At 40.1% G+C, this 21,610-nt stretch overlaps 1 protein-coding gene across 1 annotated transcript in view; it reads right to left on the bottom strand.

Moving 5' to 3' along the window:
* The window catches only part of LOC109917965 (lysine-specific demethylase 2B-like), a 158,697-nt gene that overhangs the window by 9,771 nt on the left and 127,316 nt on the right, over positions 1-21,610 (bottom strand). Inside the window, exon 13 of the mRNA XM_048611721.1 lies at positions 4,417-4,641. Coding sequence (XP_048467678.1) covers positions 4,417-4,641 — 225 coding nt within the window. The remainder of the gene's footprint in view (positions 1-4,416; positions 4,642-21,610) is intronic.

Below are 21,610 nucleotides of genomic sequence, written 5' to 3'. Positions count from 1 at the left end.
CAGACTTTCAGTGTCTTCTGCACACTTTACTCTACCACTCACCTTAGTGTCATCTGCAAATTTTGACACACCACACTTAGTCCCCAACTCCAAATCATCTATGTAAATTGTAAACAATTGCGGTCCCAACACTATCCCTGAGGCACACCATCAGCCACTGACCACCAACCAGAAAAACACCCGTTTACCCCTACTCTTTGCTTTCTACTAGTCAACCAATCCTCTATCCGTGCCAATACATTACCTGTAATACCGTGCAACTTTATCTTATGTAGCAGCCTTTTGGTGTGGCGCCTTGTCAAATGCCTTCTGGAAATCCAGATACACCACATCCACAGGATCCCCATTGTCCACCATGCAAGTAATGTCCTCAATTTACCTATTTGCAGCATGGTGTTGAGGGAGTTTCACAGCACCAGTCCACTAAGGTCCAGGATGAATTTTTTCACACGATCTTTCACTTTTTACTATCGCGGCCAATTCCTTCAGTGGTAACTAATTGTGGTAGTGCCCCCCAACTGACTGTAAACGCCACTTAACCTCACTGAGGACTCTTCAGCTTTGACTTTCACAAAAGACCATTTGATTGAGCAATGCAATGGGTTTATTATGTTAACTGCTGGCAAATTTGACAGCTCTGATATTGATGTAACATGGTGTGTTAGAGGAGCATATCCAACTCCTGTATGAATGAAACATTTACTGTTCAGCACACTGCACCATCACAAGCTGCCTATCTGCCACTGCTTTCAAAGCAAACTGGTAGTAGCACATAAGTCATAGGTGTCAGTTAGCTCCCGAGTATAAGAGTTGACAGTGTGAAGTGGTGGCTGGGTTCGTCCAAGAGCAAACGTGGTGACAGTGGTGGTTTACCGGTGTGGATATGTGTAGATAAAAAGGTCCACAAGGATGGTGACCATGGAACATGCAGGAAGAAGCAGGACAGCAGAATGATGGCTAACATAGACATTTGATGAGCTGAAGCTACTAGGTATCCAATCTATTTTACCTGTCAGGAAAGTGCACGAAGGGAGAACTAGAAATGACATCTAAACAGGGCAAGTTACATCACTAAGTGATATAAGATGTTGCATTTAATCAAAAAGGTAGAAATTTTTAAAATTATGAAGCAGTCTTTGGAGGGTTAGTAAGAATTTGATGGGCCAAATGGCCTGCTTCCACACTGTAGGGATACTATGATTCTAGTTGCTATTTGGCTCCTGCAAGCAAGTGAAAGTCTCTGGAGAAGAGAGTTCAAGGAGCATTAAGTACTGGCAAGCCAAAAGGATCATGTCAGCAAATTCTGGGGACAGGAACAATTGAACTTTTTCCCCAGGCTTTCCCTCTACCCACAACATCACTGTGTCTGTAAGCGTGCGCAGGGTAAGTTTACGGGGTTGACAGTTTTAACTGGTAGCGTTTTATGTGTCGACAGTCCACAGCTGTTTATCTGTAGCTGTAATCTATTTATCCATAATAGTCATTCTTGTTATGAAGCATAGTCTATGCTTTCTGTTAACCTGGATATAAACACAAGTATATTAAGGAAATTTGCATACTTTGATTAACTTTTGTATTTTTGTGATGACGCCAAAAATGGCTGGGCTCTACTTCTAGTGCACAACTCAGAGAGGCATGACACCTGCAAGAGCATTATTATGGAATGTAAGTATGAAGGGGAAAATTAAAGTAGAGAAAGGATAAGTAAACCATATTTCAACAAAATGTGAGGACATACATTTTTGATGTAATATTTACACTAACTTAACTATAGAATTTGCTGTAGGACAGCAGGGATAAGGTGAATTAGCTTGGACTTTCTCATGACGATTATTGAGTGACCTATGTTGGAACTGGAGCTTGTGCAAACAGTTCATGAGAAAATTTATTTTAGCAATATTCTCCCTAAGAACAGGTTAACCTACAGGTGGGAAAATTGCACTTGACTGAAGCACCTGAAGACTAAAACTATAAAGCAGTAGCTTGGATTGAACATCAAAAAGTTTTTTTTAAATGTCCAGGTGAAGTATTACTGGGGTCATTGTGCCATTGAGACTGAAAGAAGATTAACATCAAAGCTAGGTTGCTTTACTTGAAAAATGTCTCTTCCAATGTGATTTTGTCAACAAGAAGTTAAAATTAGCCAAAGATTCGGCATATTAATCCTGAGCTTTAATGCCTTCCAAGCAGCTAATTGTTAAAAAGTTAATTCACTGATGAATGAAAAACTAAAGAAAGAAATGGCTGTAAGGCAGCAGAGAAACATCCAATCCACCTATTAATTGACGTATTTATTATCAGCAGTCTTTTCTTCTTAATTCTTGACACTCATAGCAATTTGCAAATAACACCTTAATTAAATTAATTCTAATAAATTTTCATAATTTATTTAAAAGTTGCAATTTTGCTAGCAGAAATAAAAAATGCAATATGAATCCTTCATTAGTATTACATCCAAAACATATGAAACTGAGCAAGTTATTTTCCTAAAGCTGTGACCTCCACCAGCTAGAAGGACAAATGCAGCAATGACAAACCACTTCATGCTCCCTTCCAAGTCATATATCACCCTCACTTAGAACTTTGCTGCCATTCCTTCATTGTCGTTGGGTCAAAATCCTGGAACTCTGGCCCTTACAGCATTCTGGATGTACTAATACCACTCTGCCTTGAAATCAGTGATTCATTAAGAAACTACAGTATGCTTTGTAAACAGAAAAACGTGCCCCCACACCTCAAAAACATTAATATTAGGTTTTTCCGATAAATATTGCAAGGCATGTCAACAGAACTGACAGCGACTTTGCCTTTGAATATGGGCTAAGAAAATATGATGATCCTACACTCCAAAGCATAATATGTGAAAAGAAACCTGAAGGTATCAATGTTTTGGGGATGGGACAGCAGCAGGGACAGGCAAGGGGGGCAGGTTACTGCAGGTCCTCCCAGAAATTAACCTTTGCACTTATGGCACTTGCAGATATGTACTTCCCTCCTTAATCTTGCAGTGCAAATTCACTCTTAACCACATTGCCATCCCCCTTTGGGATAACCTGAATACCAGACTTTTCCCGGCACTCAGTCAAATGACTAGAAATGAACATAAGAATTTTGACAGTGTTAGCCAGCCACTGAACCAAATGGAGCATTACGGCCAAATCTATTCAATATTTACACATGCAGTTTTTAAGCAAAATCCGGAACCATACCTGCATTTCCTGCCTAATGCTAAAAGCAGTTTCATAGATTATTTTACTATTCTGAAAGAAACCAATTCACTCCACTCAAAATGGGTACCAAATATTGGTTCTCCATTGCTTTAAAAAAAATACTCTTAAGTTGACTGGAGAGACTTGCTAATCCATTAGAAGGATTTGTTTTTTTACAATAACGAACACACATTCTTTCATCGCCTGGTTTCTTTTAAACTTGAAGAATATTTAACAATCTGCAACCAGCTGAATCAGCATTTTTGGATGTACTGTTCCTAAGTTCTGGTCAACAGGATGGATGATCAGATAGTGCACCTATAATCCTGTCTCAGTTAATACTTTGACATCCAAACTTTTTCAGTTCAGTCACACATAGATGGGGCAGTTAACAAGGAATTTGGCACGCTTGCCTTCACTGCTCAGTCCTTTGAGAATAGAAATTGGGAAGTCATGTTGAGGTTGTACAGGACATTGGTGAGGTCTCTTCTGGAATACTGTGTCCAGTGCTGGTCGCCTAGTTATAGGAAGATTATCATCAAACCGGAGAGGGTTCAGAAGAGATTTACCAGGATGTTGCCGGGTATAGAAGGTTTGAGTTATAAAGAAAGGCTAGATAGGCTGGGATATTTTTCACTGGAACATTGGAAGTGAGCCTTGGCCTGGTATAAGTTTATAAAATAATGAAAGGCATAGATAGACTTAATGGCAGTTGCCTTTTCCCAAGAATGGGGCATTTCAAGACTAGGGGGTACATTTCTAAGGTGACAGGAGAGAGATTTAAAAATGACGAGGGGCAAACTTTTTTTTAAACAGAGGGTGGTTTGCATGTGAAATGAACTTCCTGAGGTAGTGGTGAATATGGGTACAATTACATTTAAAAACACATTTGGAAAAGTACATGAATAGGAAAATTTTGAGCAAGCAGGTGAGACTAATTTTATGTGCGGCGTGGGCTAGTTGAACCGAAAGGGTCTGTTTCTGTGCTGTATGACTCTATAACTGATCTGGAGTGAAATGCTTGCTGTACAATGGTCCAAGACCTCTTCATCCAGTGTTTTACCATGCTCAAAATCTTCCACCTCAACAATCTAAGAAGGCTCAGAGACCCATTTTTGGTCGGGCAAGAATGTAAGAGTCTTGCTAGTGTGAGATCAATAGCCACAAATGTGGGAAAATGGAAACATTTCACCATATTGTAACTTACAGCAATGCACTGCCTCATGATACAGGACTGCTTCATTCTCCCTGGTCCTCCAAACTTCTTCATGTCCTTGCAGAAATGGCACTCCCCACATTCTGTTCTTCGACATGCCTCGCATTTTCGACACCTTGTTCTCCTCCTGCGTGCTCCAGCTGTAGCCCGGTTTGCAGCAAGCTTCACAGCTGCAGAAGTTCCAAGCTTTCCTTTTGGTCTTCCTACTGCTCTATGCTGTAAAACAATAAGAAAAGCAGAATCTAAATTACCTCAGTTTGCTCAAACATTTCTTTTTCGCAGACTATAAACAAATACCAAAATTCAGTACAATGCAACAACATCTGTTCTTTGAATGGCTGTATACATGCCCATATTTGTAGCATAGTCATGGAAAAGGATATACCATGAAGGCTAAAGACACAAATCAAAATGCTCCTAATTCACAGAAATTAGCTAAACCTACATACCAACACTAAAAAGTCAGTACAGCAGAAGTGTTTCATTATGTGAAAGACATATCAACAGGCCACACTGGTTGCTATGCATCTCTGTTCAAGACTAGCAATAATAGACCTTTTTTTAAAATCATTTAACAAAACCAGTCAACATCATGACACAGAATAATTGTAAATATGAATGTTTTAAAGGAATTTAGCTTCCTTCAGACTTGCTGCAGCATATATTTGAGATTTGCAGCACAACCACATCAAGTGACTAGGTAATGAGATCAACCGAATTCGACTAAAAGCAACTTTATCCTCTAGTTGCCTCTTCCTTTCCCCTTAGAAGTTGTTTGAAGTCAAAAGTCAGCAATTCATCACAAACCTGTCGTTGCTAATTTCTCACGTTAATATTTTGGAGAAGCAACTAACGCAACCTCTGCAAATAACTTACCTTGATTGAATACACATTATAAGAGTTAGCAAACAAACTGAATCAATACATCCCCTCATACAGATGAGGGCCCTGGTGTAGAATCATGCATAAATGACATTACTTGTCGTTACTTTCCTTTTCAAATGCTCATCTGTCAGCATAATAAAACCCGTATTATAACTGGTGCACATTTCCTGTCATCACAACACACTTCCTGTGTCAGATCTAATCGCATACAATTTCCTGCCTAGTCTTTTGCACCAAGAAGCAATCGGAGAGCACGGAGTTGGTTCAATGTGGATGAAAGCGTCAACTAGAATCTGGTGCTGCTACATAGAATTTGGATGCTGCACTTGTGCCTACAGCTGGTGTTGCTGACAGGCAACAAGATGGAATCATTGGAGACAACGTATAAATCCTTGGGAATTTTAGGAAGTGGTTGCATGGGAATAGGAAAAGAATCTATCCATGGATAAATGTGACTATACATTCCAGCAATAAATAGTCCAAGAGATTTATGTTTAAGAATTAGACATGTCCTGAACCAAGCTGTTCCAGTACAGCAATAACAGCATCTACCCAGTAATGTGGAAAACTGCCATGTCCTGTCCACAAAAAGAAAGACAAATCCAACCTCACTAATGACCATCCCATCAATTTACTCTTAACCATCAATTTGATGGAAGGGCTTGTTAACAGTGCTATCTAGCATGCACTTCCTCAGAAATACCTGTTTCCTGATACTCCATTTTGGTTTCACTAGTGATCTGATCTCATTAGTGCCTAAGTCCAAATGAAAACAAAAAAGCTAAACTCTAGAGGGGAGGTAAGTGTGTACCCTTGACCAAGGCAATATATCAACCAGTACGGCTTCGACGAGCTCGAATAAAACTTAAATCAATGGAAATGAAGGAGAAAACCCTCCACTGGTCAGAATAATACCTTGCACAAAAGAAGGTGGTTGTGGCTGTTGGATATGAATCATCTCAGCACCAGGGCATCACTGCAGAAATTCCCTCAGGATAGCATCCAATGCTCAACTATTTTCAGCTATTCCAATGAACTACCCTCCATCAGAAAATCTGTAAAGGGGATTTTCGCTGATGATTCTACAAAGTTCAGTACAATCCTCAGCTCCTCAGATACTGAGGTAGTGCGGTGTTTATATGCAGCAAGATCTGGACAACATTCAGTTTGGGCTGATTAGTGGCAAGTAACGTTAAACGAAAACTACTAAATTAGCAGTAGACCAAATAGTACGGTTTTTAAAAATCTGAAAGAATAATTTTACATAAAGCCACAGAGATTTACAGCACAAGCCCATACAGCACAGAGCTACCCAAAACAAATTTTACTGCCCTACTATTCGCTAATTAGTTTATCTCACTGTCTCAGATATTTATCAAATTTTACTTCAAAAGGCTGTACTGGTTTCTAAGGCCATAAGATACAAGGGCAGAATCAGGCCATTCAGTCCTTCATGTCTGCTGCACTGTTCAATCATGGCTGATATGTCTCTCACCCTCAGATCTAAAGAGTCATCCCTTCACTCTAAGACTGTGCCCTTGGGTCCTAGTTTCTCCTACTAGTTGAAACATCTTTTACACATCCGCCCTATCTAGGCCTCTCAGCATTCTAAGTTTTAATCAGAACCCCCCATCATTTTTCTAAACTCCACTGAGTAGAGACCCAGACTCCTCAACTGCTCCTCAAGTGACAAGCCCTTCATCTCCAGAATCATTCTTGTAAACCTTCTCAGAACCCTTCCAAGGCCAGTACAGCCTTCCTTAGATATGGGGTCCTAAACTGCTCACAATATTCCAAATGTGGTCTGACCAGAGCTTTATACATCATCAGAAATACATTCTTGCTCTTATATTCTCGTCCTCTCGAAATGAATGCTAACATTGCATTTGTATTCCTTACTGCCAAATGAACACGTATGTTAACCTGAAGGGATTCTTGAAGTGGAACTCGTGAGTCGCTTTGCGCTTCAGATTTCCAAAGCCTTTCCCCGATTAGAAAATAGGCCACACCTTATTTTTCTGACCACAAGGGCATAACCTCACACTTCCCCAGACTGTATGCCATCTCCCATTTCTTTGCCCACTCTTCTAGCCTGTCCAAGTCCTTCTACAGCGTCCCTGCCTCCTCAACACTACCTGTCATCAGTAGACTTGGCAACAATGCCCTCAGTTCCTTCGTCCAGATTATTGTATAATGTTGTTCCAACACTGAACCCTGTAAAGCTCCACTGGTCACCAGGTGCCATCCTGAAGAAGACCCCTTTATCGCACACTCTGCGTTCTGCCAGTCAGCCTATGATTTTACTTACAATTTGAACACATTTTATTTCTAACCTATCAACCGGTTAGCTTTTCTGCCAAATAATTTAGGCTTGATCCTCTTGTACTTCAAATGCTTCTCTATTTTGGCATATTACCCTTATTGTTGACTTTATTCTTTTTTTTTCTACTAAATCTAACGCTTCAAAATCCAATTTTTTAATATTTTAAGTTAGCCTGCAATACAGTTGTGAGAAAGACAGCTCCTTTCAGAACACAATAGCAAATCAATGTTACTCTTGAAAATCATCATTCATTTAATCACACTTTGCATTTGAGCACAAATGCCTGATCTGAACACAGATATCATAAGGAAATTAGTTGGTGAAGTTGCTTTAATGAAATTCTTAATTAACACAAAAGACTTTTGTTAACATCCTGGTTTAATGGCAATCCCAATATTCTAATTTATGCTGCGCACTGATGTTGAATAAATGCCACAAGACTGTTTTGTCACTGATCATTGGTGCCAGCAGTTTTTAAACAATTTCAGCCAGGATGCATTACTAAATAGTGGTGAAAGAGCAAGTGTGGGTGTGTCAAATCCATGTGGCACAGTTTATGAACAGTGGACAGGTAAGTTGTCCAGTGCTAAAGGACTGCAAAACAAAGAATTGATAGCTTTTCATGCTTAAGGTGGACTTGGCTCTCCGAAGAGCCTTAACAGGATGCTCACCAAACAGTCTGAATCATTATCCTTGTGGATAGAAGTCATTGTTCAATTTTATAATGTAATCAGTCACAGTAAACCGATCAAAAACCAAAAACAGAAAGCAAACAGGAACCTCAGATTTATGCAAATACAATTCCTACCTTACAATGGTAAACAGATCAATTGATTGATGCACCCTCCCTAATCGACACTAAAGCATGAAACATGTGCTTTTTAGTGATTATCACAATTTTATCTTGCACGGAAACACTATTCAAATTTAGATTCATCCAATCAGGGTAAAAGAAAAAGATAAACTAATTAAATGTCTTCTACATGCTTCTGGATGAAAGTAGTACCTCTGTTAATTGAATGCATTTTTTAAAAAAAAAAACAGCTTCTTATTATAACATCTGAGTGTTTCGAAACAGGTTAATTTTCTGGCCTTAACAACTCCTTTGAGCACCAAAACTGTTAAAACAAATCCCAAAGTCTACCTTAAATGATTAAGAGATCTTAATATTCACCTCTTTACCCTGATGTGGGTCAATGTTTTACTGGGGTTACTTAGCCTAGTTTATTAAATATTACTGATAATTCAAATGTCCTTTTGAATATAAATTCTGACACAAAAGAAAACTAAATCATCAATGCTTTTCTCATAACTCAGTTATCTCAAAGGTTTTTTGGGTGGTGGGTGGGGTAAATGCAGAACAGAACACCATTCTTATGTGAAATGAGACCATAGGATTATTTTTTCATCCCAAATTCACTGCCTGTTTAGTTTATCTTACCAAATAGAAATACTGTGCATTTTACATCCATGTAGCCTAGAAACCAATCTTTCCTGCAACACATTTTTGAAATATTTCCAGAGAAGAAAGAGATGAAGATTTAATGGTTAATTTTTTTTTTTAGGAACATTAAATGAAATTAACAAAAGTGGTGAGATAACAAGGTGTAGGGCTGGATGAACACAGCAGGCCAAGCAGCATCAGAGGGGCAGGAAAGCTGACGTTTCGGGCCTAGACCGTTCTTCATTTCTGTTTGTTGTGTGATGCCTGTTTTGATGGCGGCCAGACCTTTGGTTTCAAATCTGACCCTGAAATGAGCTGTCAATCTCATATCTGCACCATAACAGGACCCTGGAAATAAAGTTACAACCTGCCCAGTCAACAATGCAAAGTTCTCCGCACGGACCCTTGGCAATTTGCACTAAAATTAGAAGAACTGTCTCACAGACCTGTTAGGTACAAGCCTGATAGTTACACTCACTGAATTAACATCATACAGCTAATATCCCAGACTTCTCCATCACCATTTCCTGGAGTAGGGGGCGGTGAGAAGAAATATCCCAGTGATATTATTGATAGACTATTAATCCAGGTAGTGCTCTGGGGATCTGGGCTTGAATCCTGCCGTCGCAGATGCTGGAATTTGAATTTAAAACAAAATCTGGATTTAGGAGTCTAACGATGACTGTGAAATCACTGTTGATTGTCAGGAAAATCCCAGCTGGTTCAATAATATCCTTTAATGAAGGAAACTGTCGTTCTTACCTGGTCTGGCCGCCATGTGACTCCAGACCCACTGCAATGTGGTTAACTCTCAACTGCCCTCTGGACAATTAGGGACGGGCAAAGAATGCGAGCCTAGCCAGTGATGCCACAGCCTGAGAGTTAATTTTTTTTTTAAACCTCTTGTGCATTGCCAGAACAGACCCATTAAAGATGCTGTTATGGTGGCATACAATCAACTGGGAGTGGACCCCATAAATCAAAGCAAGGAAACATGGGAAATAAGCCAATTACTGCCTTCCTCTGCTGATGAATCAGCATTCAACCATGTTGAACATCACTTTAGAATGTACATAGGCTACTACATTGTCCATCATCTGAAACGCTGGGGCTGTGGCAGATGGTGAGGGAACCAACATAGGGGAAAGCCCAGTTAACTTCATCCTTTCCGATCAGTCACTTTTGCATCCATCAATGGCAAGATTAATAAGAAGGATCACCACACAGTCTTACTGAAAACAAAATCCTTTACTTAGGCTTACAATAGCCTCCATCATGTTCTGTAGCACTACCAGTGTGCTAAATAGCATAGATTCACAACAGTTTAGGCAACTAAATCTGGGCATCCATTAGGCACTTTGTGATTGAATATAGTGATTACCAATCAGGGTAGCAACGCTGGTTCAATCAGAAGTGCAGAAGAGCATACCAGCAGCAGCACCAAACATAATTAAAATAACTTGTCAAAATGGTGAGACAACAACACAGGAATACAAAAGCATGCTAAACACTAAAATAGCATGCAATAGGAAGAACAAAGAAATTTCACAACAAATTAACCAGATCAAAGTTCTGCAGTTTTGCCACATTCAGTTGTGAATGATGGTTGACGTGAACAACTAACTAGAGGGGGGCCCACAAACATCCCATCCTCAATGATGGGGCAACTAAGCACATTAGTGCAAAAGACAATGCATTGAAATCCTCAAGAGGAGTGAGATGAACCATCCGCTTGTTACTTCTCACTAAAGTCACCAGGATCACAGATTTCAGTCTTCAACCAATTCAACCCCTCATGATACCAAGAAACAACTAACATACTGGATAAAAACATTATGAGGCTCTACTATCTTCAGTATTACAGCCAGGATATAGTGTTCCAGAACTAGCTGTGTGCCTAGTTAAGCTTTGACAGATAACTTCTAACATCCACATCCACATCCACAGGACAACGTGAAAAGTTGCCCAGGTATACCTTGATGACATAACTAACCCAATCAAATGCCACCCCACTACACTGCTATCAAACATCAACAAAATGGTGGAAGGTGTTATTAACATGCTATCAAGCAATACTTGCTCCCCAGTGCTCAATTTGGGTTTCAAACCCCATTGCAGCCTTGGCTCAGGCATGGGATGAACAAAAGAGACAAGTTCCAGCAGTGATGCGAGATTGACTAGCCTGCAATATTCAAGACACAGCGGTACAGTGGTTAGCACTGCTGCCTCATAGCGCCAGGAACCCAGGTTCGATTCCAGCCTCGGGTGACCGTCTGTGTGGAGTTTGCACATTCTCCCCGTGTCTGCGTGGGTTTCCTCCAGGTGCTCCGGTTTCCTCCCACAGTCCAAAGATGTGCAGGTTAGGTGGATTGGCTATGCCAAGTTGCCTGTAGGTGTTCAGGGAGGTGTAGATTACGTGGGTTATAGGGGGGTGGATCTGGGTGGGATGCTCTGGAGATTCGGTGTGGATTTGTTGGGCCGAAGGGCCTGTTTCCACACTGTAGGGATTCGATGAAAAAAGACAGTATTTAGATATGTGAAGCAATAAGCTGAACAAAATTTAGGCTGATGGGAATCACTCATTGGGAATTGTACCGTACACAAAGACAGATGGTTACATTTGTTTGAAAATCAATCCACCTAGCCCCAGAACATTGCTACAGGAGTTTCTCAGGGTAGTATTCTAGGCCCAACCATTTTCAGCTACTTCATCAATGATCTTTCCTCTAGCACAAGGTGGGAAATAGTGACGTTTGCTGATAATTGCATAGTGCACAATACCATTCACAGTTCTCAGACACTGAAGCAGCTCCCTCACATTTCCAGCAAGACCTGGACAAAATTCAGCCTTTGACTGAAAAGTGGCAGGCAGTATTTTTGTGCCACCTCCAACAAAAAAGTTAATCGTCACCCCTTGATGTTCATCAGTATTGTCATTTCCTCAACCATCAGAATCCTGAAGGCTCACTTTTGACCAGAAACTTAACTGGACTGGTCATAAAAATATTACGACTGCAAGAGATGGTCTGAGGCTGCAATTTCTGTGGCAAGTATCCCATCTCCTAACTCCCTAAAAAGTGCCCATCGTCTGAGAGCAGAAGTTAGGAATGTGTTTGAACACTTTCAATTAGCCTGGATGAGTGCAGCTGCAACAACACCTTATGGTCAACATCATCCAGGACTGTGCAGCCCCCTTGTTTTGCACACCATCCATCAATTACTGCCAAGTTTTTGACAGTCTGGGCTCTTAGCTCAGGAATTCTATTCTGTCGCGGAACCTCATTTTCCTTATGACTCTCTTAAAACCTCTGATTAATTTTTTCAGCTTCTGCCCAAATATCAAGTTTTGGGCACAAGTTCAAATTTTATTCTGTAACAATCTCATGAAGCTCTTCACATTTCACTACATAAGGCAGCTATATAAACTATAACAGTTGTGAGCCATTGCTTTACATCAGTGTAAGTTGCTGTTGGTTGGGAACTACTATCGAGAACTTTCAGCTGGAAGATGGAAAAGTGCATTGATAAATATTTATATAATTATATACAAACAATGTATCCGAGACTGGAATGTTTAATGTAGTTCCCCCTCTTGTTTGAAATAGAACCAAATACAGCCTAGGAATAACACTGGTACAGAAGTGACAGGGGAAAACCAGAGGACAAATGAGTTTGAAGTCTAACTGACAGTTTATACTTTGTGATAATGAACCGATCACTTATCTTTGACTATAGGACAATGTGCCAATGATGGCAAGAGTCTGGTCTGGCTTCAACACACCAGCACAGCCTCAATATGAACAGGAGTTTCTTTTCAGTTGTGGCCTTAATTTGAATCTACAAGTGTGTGAGTTAGAAAACTATCGACTTTCTTTTTCCCTGTGTGTGGTAGAGATTTTTTAAATAAAGGAAATGAACACTCACAACCTTCCTGTAAAAACTCTGATGGTTTGAAATAGATTTTTACTCTACACTGATATTCTCCCTATGGCTGAGGAAACTGAATCCTACAGGGAACAGATTCAAGGAACTCTCCCAGCCAGTATTCCTTTTGGCACTTACAATGAATCCATTATACATTGCATAAGGCAGGGCCCATAAACTGCACTATATTCAATGAAATAAATATGGATATTAAATAACAGATTAAACAAAAACGTGTGGGTTCCGCTTAGTAATTCAAACCATGCTCGGCGGCCGAAAGGCTGAATCCCAAATCATATTTTGGATTATTAAAATGCAGTTTAGGCCCAGCACTTCCAAACCGTTTTAAATTAAGCTGAGAATGATTTTCTGCCCGAGACTCTTTTAGGCCCAAGCCGTCAGTAAACCACTCCAGTGCGGGAGGGGTTCAACCCGAAGTCACACTCGCTAGTCACTTAAAATTTCTCTGCCAAAGTGTCTTCAAGCATTCATTATTCTGAAGTGCCATGAATATACAACCACAGCCATTTACAGAATAACTCATTGTTAACAGCGTAAGGTTTCTCCTTTCCTCGCCCCTCCCCCACACGACCCATGCAGCAAACAAGGCAAAGCTGGCTTTCGAGCTGGATCATATTTAATTGTTTCCTCTTTACCAAAATTGTGCGCGCGCACTTGAGGCTATATACTACGCTACGGCTAACATTTAACAACTGCTGTACTTTGTGCAACAGTAGTGTTAAGCAACGCCACTGTCTAATATAAGTTATTTTACAGTATAACATTACATTCTGCTCTATAGACACGCTACTCAAAAACTAGGACCAATAAAGACATTCTAAAGCATGAAAAGCGTACATAACGAAATGAATATTGAAATACTTCAGGCAACTGCATATGTCGATTTGCTTGTGATTAGTATTTCAACAATATTTAAGAACTCAAAGTTCCAAAGATGCATGTTAAATGCTCTAAAGGATGAGGTTTAGTATGTCTTACAGGGCATTACTTCGTGACCTCGGTAACGGATAATGGCATCGTAAACGGTCAGGATTTGTAATGCCACATGCTTCAAGTTTAAAAGTAACAACACCAGTAAGGTTTAAAAAAAACCATCTGCTGGCAGCTGTCCTAAAAGCACGAACAGCCACAATCATCATTCAGTACAACAGAGCCTGGCTTCAGCTTAGCTACTTTAGGCTTATACATTGTTTCCCAATAAAAGCTTTCTGCTTTTTTTTCCAAAATGAAAATGCTTCTACTGTGTCCACAATCAAAGCTGAAAGCTGACCTGCTCTGGGTCTGAGTCATACTCCTCATCATCTGCACTCAGGGACATGGCCAAATCTCAGTCTGGGCCCAGCCAGAAACAAACTGACATGGCTGGACTGCTGTAGTAACGAGCCTCCACCATAAAACCAGCTTCCACACTCAAGACTCATCAATATTCATGAGGGAAGGTCAGGATGGGGTTGAACCGTTTCAGTTGACCAATCAAAAATAAGCAGATGCATTATTTTGAAAAACAGACAATAGAGCTGCTGCTGGTTGTGATTACAGCCCAGAGTCAGCAAGAGGAATGACATTATAAGGGCACACACGCGACACATTCACAAATCACCCTGCTAAAACGACTTTAAAGCTCTTCCCCAGCCACTTACACATCTGACAATGACTAACACATCTGACAATGACGAACATTAAATCCAAAGTATGTAATGCTCTAGGCAAATAAATGGAGTGGAGATGCAACCAGAAAGCGTTTACAGCATTACTTATGATTACCTTTAGTAAGCACTCTCCCGCCGTTTCAGCCTATGTATAAACATTGCTGAAGGCAGGGCTCGTTAGCCAATACAGAAATCCATAGTCTTAAAGGTTCAGTTTAAAGGACATGACCAAAATTGAAGTGAACTTTTCTTTTGCTTAAGTTAATTAACAATACAAAATAAAGCCTCTGTGTTTGGGGGGGGGGGGGTCACATTGATACCTGCTCACAAAACCATAAGGAAAACAGCCAAAATATTTTTATTCTATGGTCTGTAAAGAAAATCAGCTCCATTTTACATTTTTCTTTTGCAGATCACAAACTTAATACCTATGTTTTTAGAGAGCCATTTCAAGATATCCTGAATACTTCATGGAACATGACCACCACATGCAGTGCTGCCACTATTGTCATTTGGGCAAATACAGCAGCCAGTTGGATTATAATTATAACCACACGTCTCGATATGAGTGACCATAAGTATCTATATAAGTGAGCAGGAAGTCTGTTTTTGGTGATGTTCAATATAGTGCAATAGTGTTTGGAACACCAAGAATATTTTGTTATTTTCCAAATATGCCACGGCATATTTGCGATCATAACTCTGTTACTTTTACAATAGTCATGGAAAAGGATAGGTACATACAGCGGGGTAAGGTTTATAATTGGGGGAAGGGTAATTACAATTTTGTTAGGCAAGAACTGGGTAACATAAAATGGGAACAGATGCTGTCAGGGAACAGCACTATTGAAATGTGGAGATTGTTTAAGGAATGCATACTGTGTGTGCTCGATATGTTTGTCCCTAGCAGGCAGGGAAGATGCAGTTGAGTGGGGGAGCCTTGGTTTTCAAGAGAGATCGAACGACTGGTTAAGAGGAAGAAGGATGCTTATATAAGGTTTAGGAAACAAGGAACGGAAAAGGCTCAAGAGGGATACAAGTTATCCAGGAAGGAGCTGAAGAAAGGGCTTAGGAGAGCTATAAGGGGGCATGAGATAGGATCAAGGAAAACTCCAAGACTTTTTACACGTACGTGAGGAATAAGAGAACGACCAGAGAAAGGGTAGGGCCGATCATGGATTGTAAAGGGAATTTGTGCACGGAGCCTAAAGAGATAGGAGAGGTCCTTAATGAATACTTTTCTTCGGTATTCACAACTGAGAGGGATTTAGTTGTGGAGGAGTGAAACAGGCTGGTAGGCTAGAGGAGGTCAATGTTAGTAAGGAAGATGTACTACGAATGTTGAGGAACTTGAAGATAGATAAGTCCCCCGTGCCTGATGAGATTTATCCAAGGATTCTATGGGAAGCGAGGGAAGAGATCACAGGGCCTTTGGCGATGATCTTTTCGTCCTCACTATCAACGGGTATAGTGCCGGAAGACTGGAGAGAGGCAAACGTCATTCCCTTGTTCAAAAAAGGGAATAGGGATAACCCTGGAAATTACAGGCCAGTTAGTCTTACCTCAGTGGTGGGCAAATTATTGGAAAGGGCTCTGAGAGATAGGATTTATGATCACTTGGAAAGGCACAGTTTGATTCGTGATAGTCAGCATGGATTTGTGAGGGGTAGATCATGCCTCACAAACCTTATTGAATTCTTTGAAGAGGTGACCAAACACGTGGATGAAGGTAGAGCAGTGGATGTGGTATACATGGATTTAAGTAAGGCGTTTGATAAGGTTCCCCATGGTAGGCTCATGCAGAAAGTAAGGAGGCATGGGATAGGGGGAAATGTGGCAGATTGGATTCAGAATTGGCTGACCCTTAGAAGACAAAGGGTGGCAGTGGACGGAAAATATTCAACATGGTGCTCAGGTACGAGTGGTGTACCACAAAGACCTGTTCTGGGTCCTCTTCTATTTGTGATTTTTGTAAATGATTTGGATGAAGGAGTGGAAGGGTGGATTAGCAAGTTCGCGGACGATACGGAAGTGGGTCGAGTTGTGGATAGTGCGGAGGGCTGCTCTAGGTTACAAAGGGACATTGATAGGACGCAGAGCTGGGCTGAGAAGTGTCAGATGGAGTTTAGCCCTGAAAAGTGTGAGGTGATTCCTTTTGGAAGGACAAACTTGAAAGCAGAATACAGGGTTAACGGAAAGATTCTTGGCAGTGTGGAGGAGCAGAGGGATCTTGGAGTTCATGTTCACAGTTCCCTGAAAGTTGCCACCCAGGTGGATAGAGTTGTTAAGAAGACGTAGGGTTTGTTAGCTTTCATTAATACAGGGATTGAGATCAAGAGCCGCGAAGTTATGCTCCAGCTATACAAAAGCCTGGTTCGGCCACATCTGGAGCACTGTGTCCAGTTCTGGTTGCCTCATTACAGGAAAGATGTGAAAGCGTTGGAAAAGATGCAGAGAAGATTTACCAGGATGTTGCCTGGAATGGAGGGAAGGTCTTACGAGGAAAGGTTGAGAGAGCCAGGGATTTTCTCTTTAGAACGACGAAGGATGAGAGGTGACTTGATAGAGGTGTACAAAATGATCAGAGGTATAGATAGAGTGGATAGCCAGAGATTTTTTTCTAGGGTGGAGGTAGCTATTACAAGGGGGCATAGTTTTAAAGTGAGTGGAGGTAGACATAGGGGAGACGTCAGAGGTAGGTTCTTTACTCAGAGAGTGGTCGGGGCGTGGAATGCATTGCCGGAGAGGGTAGTGGAGTCAGCCTCATTCGGGGCATTTAAGCGGCTATTAGATAGGCATACAGATGATAGTATAACGTAGGGGTGGAGGTTAGATAGACCTTGGGATTAGGGTAAAAGTTCGGCACAACATCGTGGGCCGAAGGGCCTGTACTGTGCTGTACTGTTCTACGTTCTATGTTCTATCTGTTTCATCCATCTCAAATTGGGCCTCAGCGTTAAAATCTCATACAGCACAGTCATTTAAGAATCACTGGGATCATGTGTTCCAGGTCATGGTGAGGACTGAAGGAACAGCCTTCTGACTCTGAGGCAAGAACATTCATATTGGCATTGAACACTCCAACCAAACATTATCACTGACATCGAACACTGTCAGTTAGGCAGTGCAGCGCAGGAGGAGGGGCATGACAGGGTGAATTAAGTTAAACATGGAAATCACAAGTCAATCGAAGAAAGGTTCATCCCAACAGCAACTAGTATTCGTGCAATGCTGTTAATCTAGTGAAATGTCTCAAGACAAGTAACTAACATGACAAAATATGGTATCAATTCACATAAACAGAAATGAAGATGGGAACTTGGTCAAAGAAGTAGTCTTTAAGATGACTTTTCAAAAAAAGGGTAAGAAGTTCCAGAGCCAAGATCTAGACAATTGAAGGCATAATTGTAAATGATGGGGCAGAAAACAAATCCAAAATGTTACAAAAATACAAGGTGTATAAAATTGTTGCACTTTGGGGTTGTCTTTTTAAGATAAAGTGGAGGAATGAAGTGAGTTATATGACCTGTTCTGAAATACACCTGACAACAAACCTCGGTTGCTTTGTTGCTGTGGGGGTAAGTCAAAAGACTTACTGAGAAGGTGCAAAATGTTTCTGCTTGTGGGCAATGGCAACAGTATCTATGCTGACAGTGAGTAGACTGTTAGCTTGAGTGACTCGGGGACATGCTAGAAGTGTCAGGTTTCATGTACTGTCCATTTAATTTCAAGCTACAATGGTGTTGGGGTCCAGAAAATATTTAACAAACATGTCTACATGAATACAAAACCCATGTGATCCATGGATCCCAACTGAACACTGTGACTCTCTGTTGGACAGGGATCAAATCAGCAAAGTGATGCACACATCCAGTAGTAATCAATTAATAGAAAATTGGGCTGATGTCGATTGTACTATCAGCTGAAAAAAAAGTCTCCAAAGACCAAGATATTTCCACAAAATATTTTCAAATGCAAAGCTGTCAGAGTGAAATCACATTCTGCCATGGTACTTAGGTGCTCTAATCTCCTCAATGTCAACTATTTTAAAAATAATTTTTTAGATAACAAGTCTAGATGTTGCTTTCAGCAGTTGACAGGTGCTGTCAACCATTAATTGCATTTACACTGGTCGACAGACACCATATTGTTTATGCAATGGAATCTGTTGTTTAGAAAGTCATTTTGACACAGTGTCCTCGACAAAGGATCGAGAGTCTGCTTGAGCAGGGAAAGAACCTGTGTATCTTCTTAACCAATCAGATTAAAGTATTGTTAATCAGACATGCAAAGTCTGACCAGGAACTGTAAGTTAGGAAACCGCATTCAATGGCAAATCATGTACAGTAAGTTTCTTTTCAGAAATTCATTCATGGGATGTGTGTGTCACTGGCCAGTCCAGCATTTATTACCCAGTCCTAATTTTTAAGTCAGGTGTCAACCACATTAGTGTGGATCTCCACTCACGTGTAGGCCAGATTAGGTAAGGACAGCAGCTTCCTTCCCTAAAGGACATTAGTGAACCAGATGGGGTGTTCTGACAATCTACAATGCCTGCATGGTTATCATAAGATACCTAATTCTACATTTTTATTGAATTCAAATTCCACCATCTGCCATGGCACAATCCGAACCCTTGTCCCCAGAACACTACCAGGGTCTCTGGATTAATAGTCTAGTCATGGGCCATCACCTCCCCTAAAAGTGAATGTAAGTAAAATAAAGAGAGAGAAAGATGGAATTAAGAAATGGAGATAAAATGAACAAAGAAAAATGTGATTTTAAAAATCTCCAGCAAAAGTTAGACTCTGAAGGAATAGCACTCTATGCTTACAAAAGTGATTATTCAATGAAGATGAGGTTATTTGGCAGTAGTCCATGTATGTTAACACTCATCACTCAGTGAGATACCATTATAGTAAAGATTTTGGTGGAGCAGACAAACTTGGGCAGCCACTTCCAAATTTCTACCTTTAACTCGGCATGTGTGGTCACTAGAATTTGTTATCCGATTTACATGTTTATTTCGGTCAAAGGATAAATTTTAAAACATTATTAATTGTGGTTTATGCTCTTTTAAAATCTCTCTCTAGATTCTTGCTGTGGTAAAAATTTTAAAGTGCTAATTCATTTTTCTAGTCTCTTTTGACAATCGTGAAAATGAATCTCATTTTAGCAATCATATCCAGGTGTATGGAACTGGAAATGTTGGTTAATGTTGTATCATAAATCTAACTTCTTAAATAGTATTTCACAGACTGGAATTGAAATACAGGTCTGTTTAAAATTTAGTTTAACTCGTTTTAATTGTCAATTGATACAAGGTCAGAGTACAGTATTTGCACGTTAAATGTGTTACACTATAAATGTCTGTAATATAATAAATCCATGCTTTCTGACTTGCTCATACGCACTTACTCAATTCCAGAGAAGAAGAGCTATCAACACAATCTCACAAGCCATCCAATTTTTTCTTCTCAATCTACATGTAACTAAAAAGTGCAATCTTAACTTCCAGAGGAGAAAAAGTCACCACACAAAATCTGATCATGCAGTACTTAAAATGCAAACATGGGAAAATTTTAGTAAGGATTTCAATTCCTTCTCATAAATTTGGTTGCTTTGATCAGGTTGGGAGTTGAAGTTTTAACCTTGTGTGTGTGAAACTACAATGTCCAGCATCCACCACGATGAACCACGTCTTATTAATTTCGTACAGCATATTTGAAAATTGCAGCTGTGAGTTAAGACACTGAGCTTTTCATCTGACAAGCAGAGTTTCAGAACAGTCTAACTCTGATTCTAGACTGCATATGAACTACTTATATAATACTGTGAGATGGATTCTCAGACCAGAACTGTCAATCAGAACTGTCCAATCACTTCCCAGGAGTTCACAGGAACAATCACCAGGTTCAAGTTGATTGCCTTAGGCTGGGATCTACTCTTTAAAATGCTCCTGTGGGTTGTGAAATAAAATCAGATAATCCATCTTACATGACTGCATCAAATCTGAATAAGTATGATCAATAAGTACTTGTTCATCTTATACATGGAATTCTAAATATGGCTCTCAGTTCACAATTTACATTTATATAGATCCCAGAACTGTTTGCCAGGTGGTGAACTGATGCTTCCCCAACTAAAAATGCTCACAGCTACGCTGATTTAACCCTTTCATGTTGATCCAAATAATACACAAAAATACATTTAAAAGATTGGCACAGACGCAAGTCCTATTTTGCAAAGTGTCACTGAACCAAAAGGATGTCATAAGTATTTCTCTGCAACACTGAATTTTGGAAAGTGGGATTGCCTGAAACACAGTCCTTTAAACAAAGCTTTTAAAAGAAATTTACCAAAACTGAACAAAACAGAAAGGAAAATACAGAATACACCGACTCAGCAGGCACTTTCATCGGTAAGTATCAGCCTTAGATGTCTCCTAGCTATTTACCTCTTTAGATAATTAGTCTTTGTTTAATTGGATCATCTTTCAACATCTGATTTGTTAAACCTGATGACTTATCCATATGAAAATAGTCAGTGGTCACAGTATGTTCAAATGAAGTAGCCAGCCAAAAAAATGACGCTGGTTGTAAAAGCAAATACATTGAGAAAACCTCTGAAGCCACTCAGAAAAATCAATAATAACAAACTTCTCAAGAACAGTCAGACTGTATGCTAATTGTTTGTCTCTCTACAAGTGCTGCTGGATCTGCTACATTTCTCCAGCTTTCTCTGTGGTTGTAACAAAGTGATACTAGATATTACTATATAATGCAAAAGGAAACAAGATAACAGATGTTGTAGCAGCTAGAACATCAGAGATAGCTAGGTTAACAGTGCAAATTTTAAATACAATAACAAGGAATTTTTAGGTCAGGAGAGAGCTTGTTGCTTAGAAAAGGGGGATGATGGCCACGTGCAACAAGAGAA

The sequence above is a fragment of the Rhincodon typus genome, chromosome 24 (assembly GCF_021869965.1).
Source record: "Rhincodon typus isolate 14 chromosome 24, sRhiTyp1.1, whole genome shotgun sequence".
Taxonomy (NCBI): Eukaryota; Metazoa; Chordata; class Chondrichthyes; order Orectolobiformes; family Rhincodontidae; genus Rhincodon; species Rhincodon typus.
The sequence above is the reverse complement of the archived record's forward strand: the minus strand, read 5'-3'. Positions and strand labels throughout refer to the sequence as shown.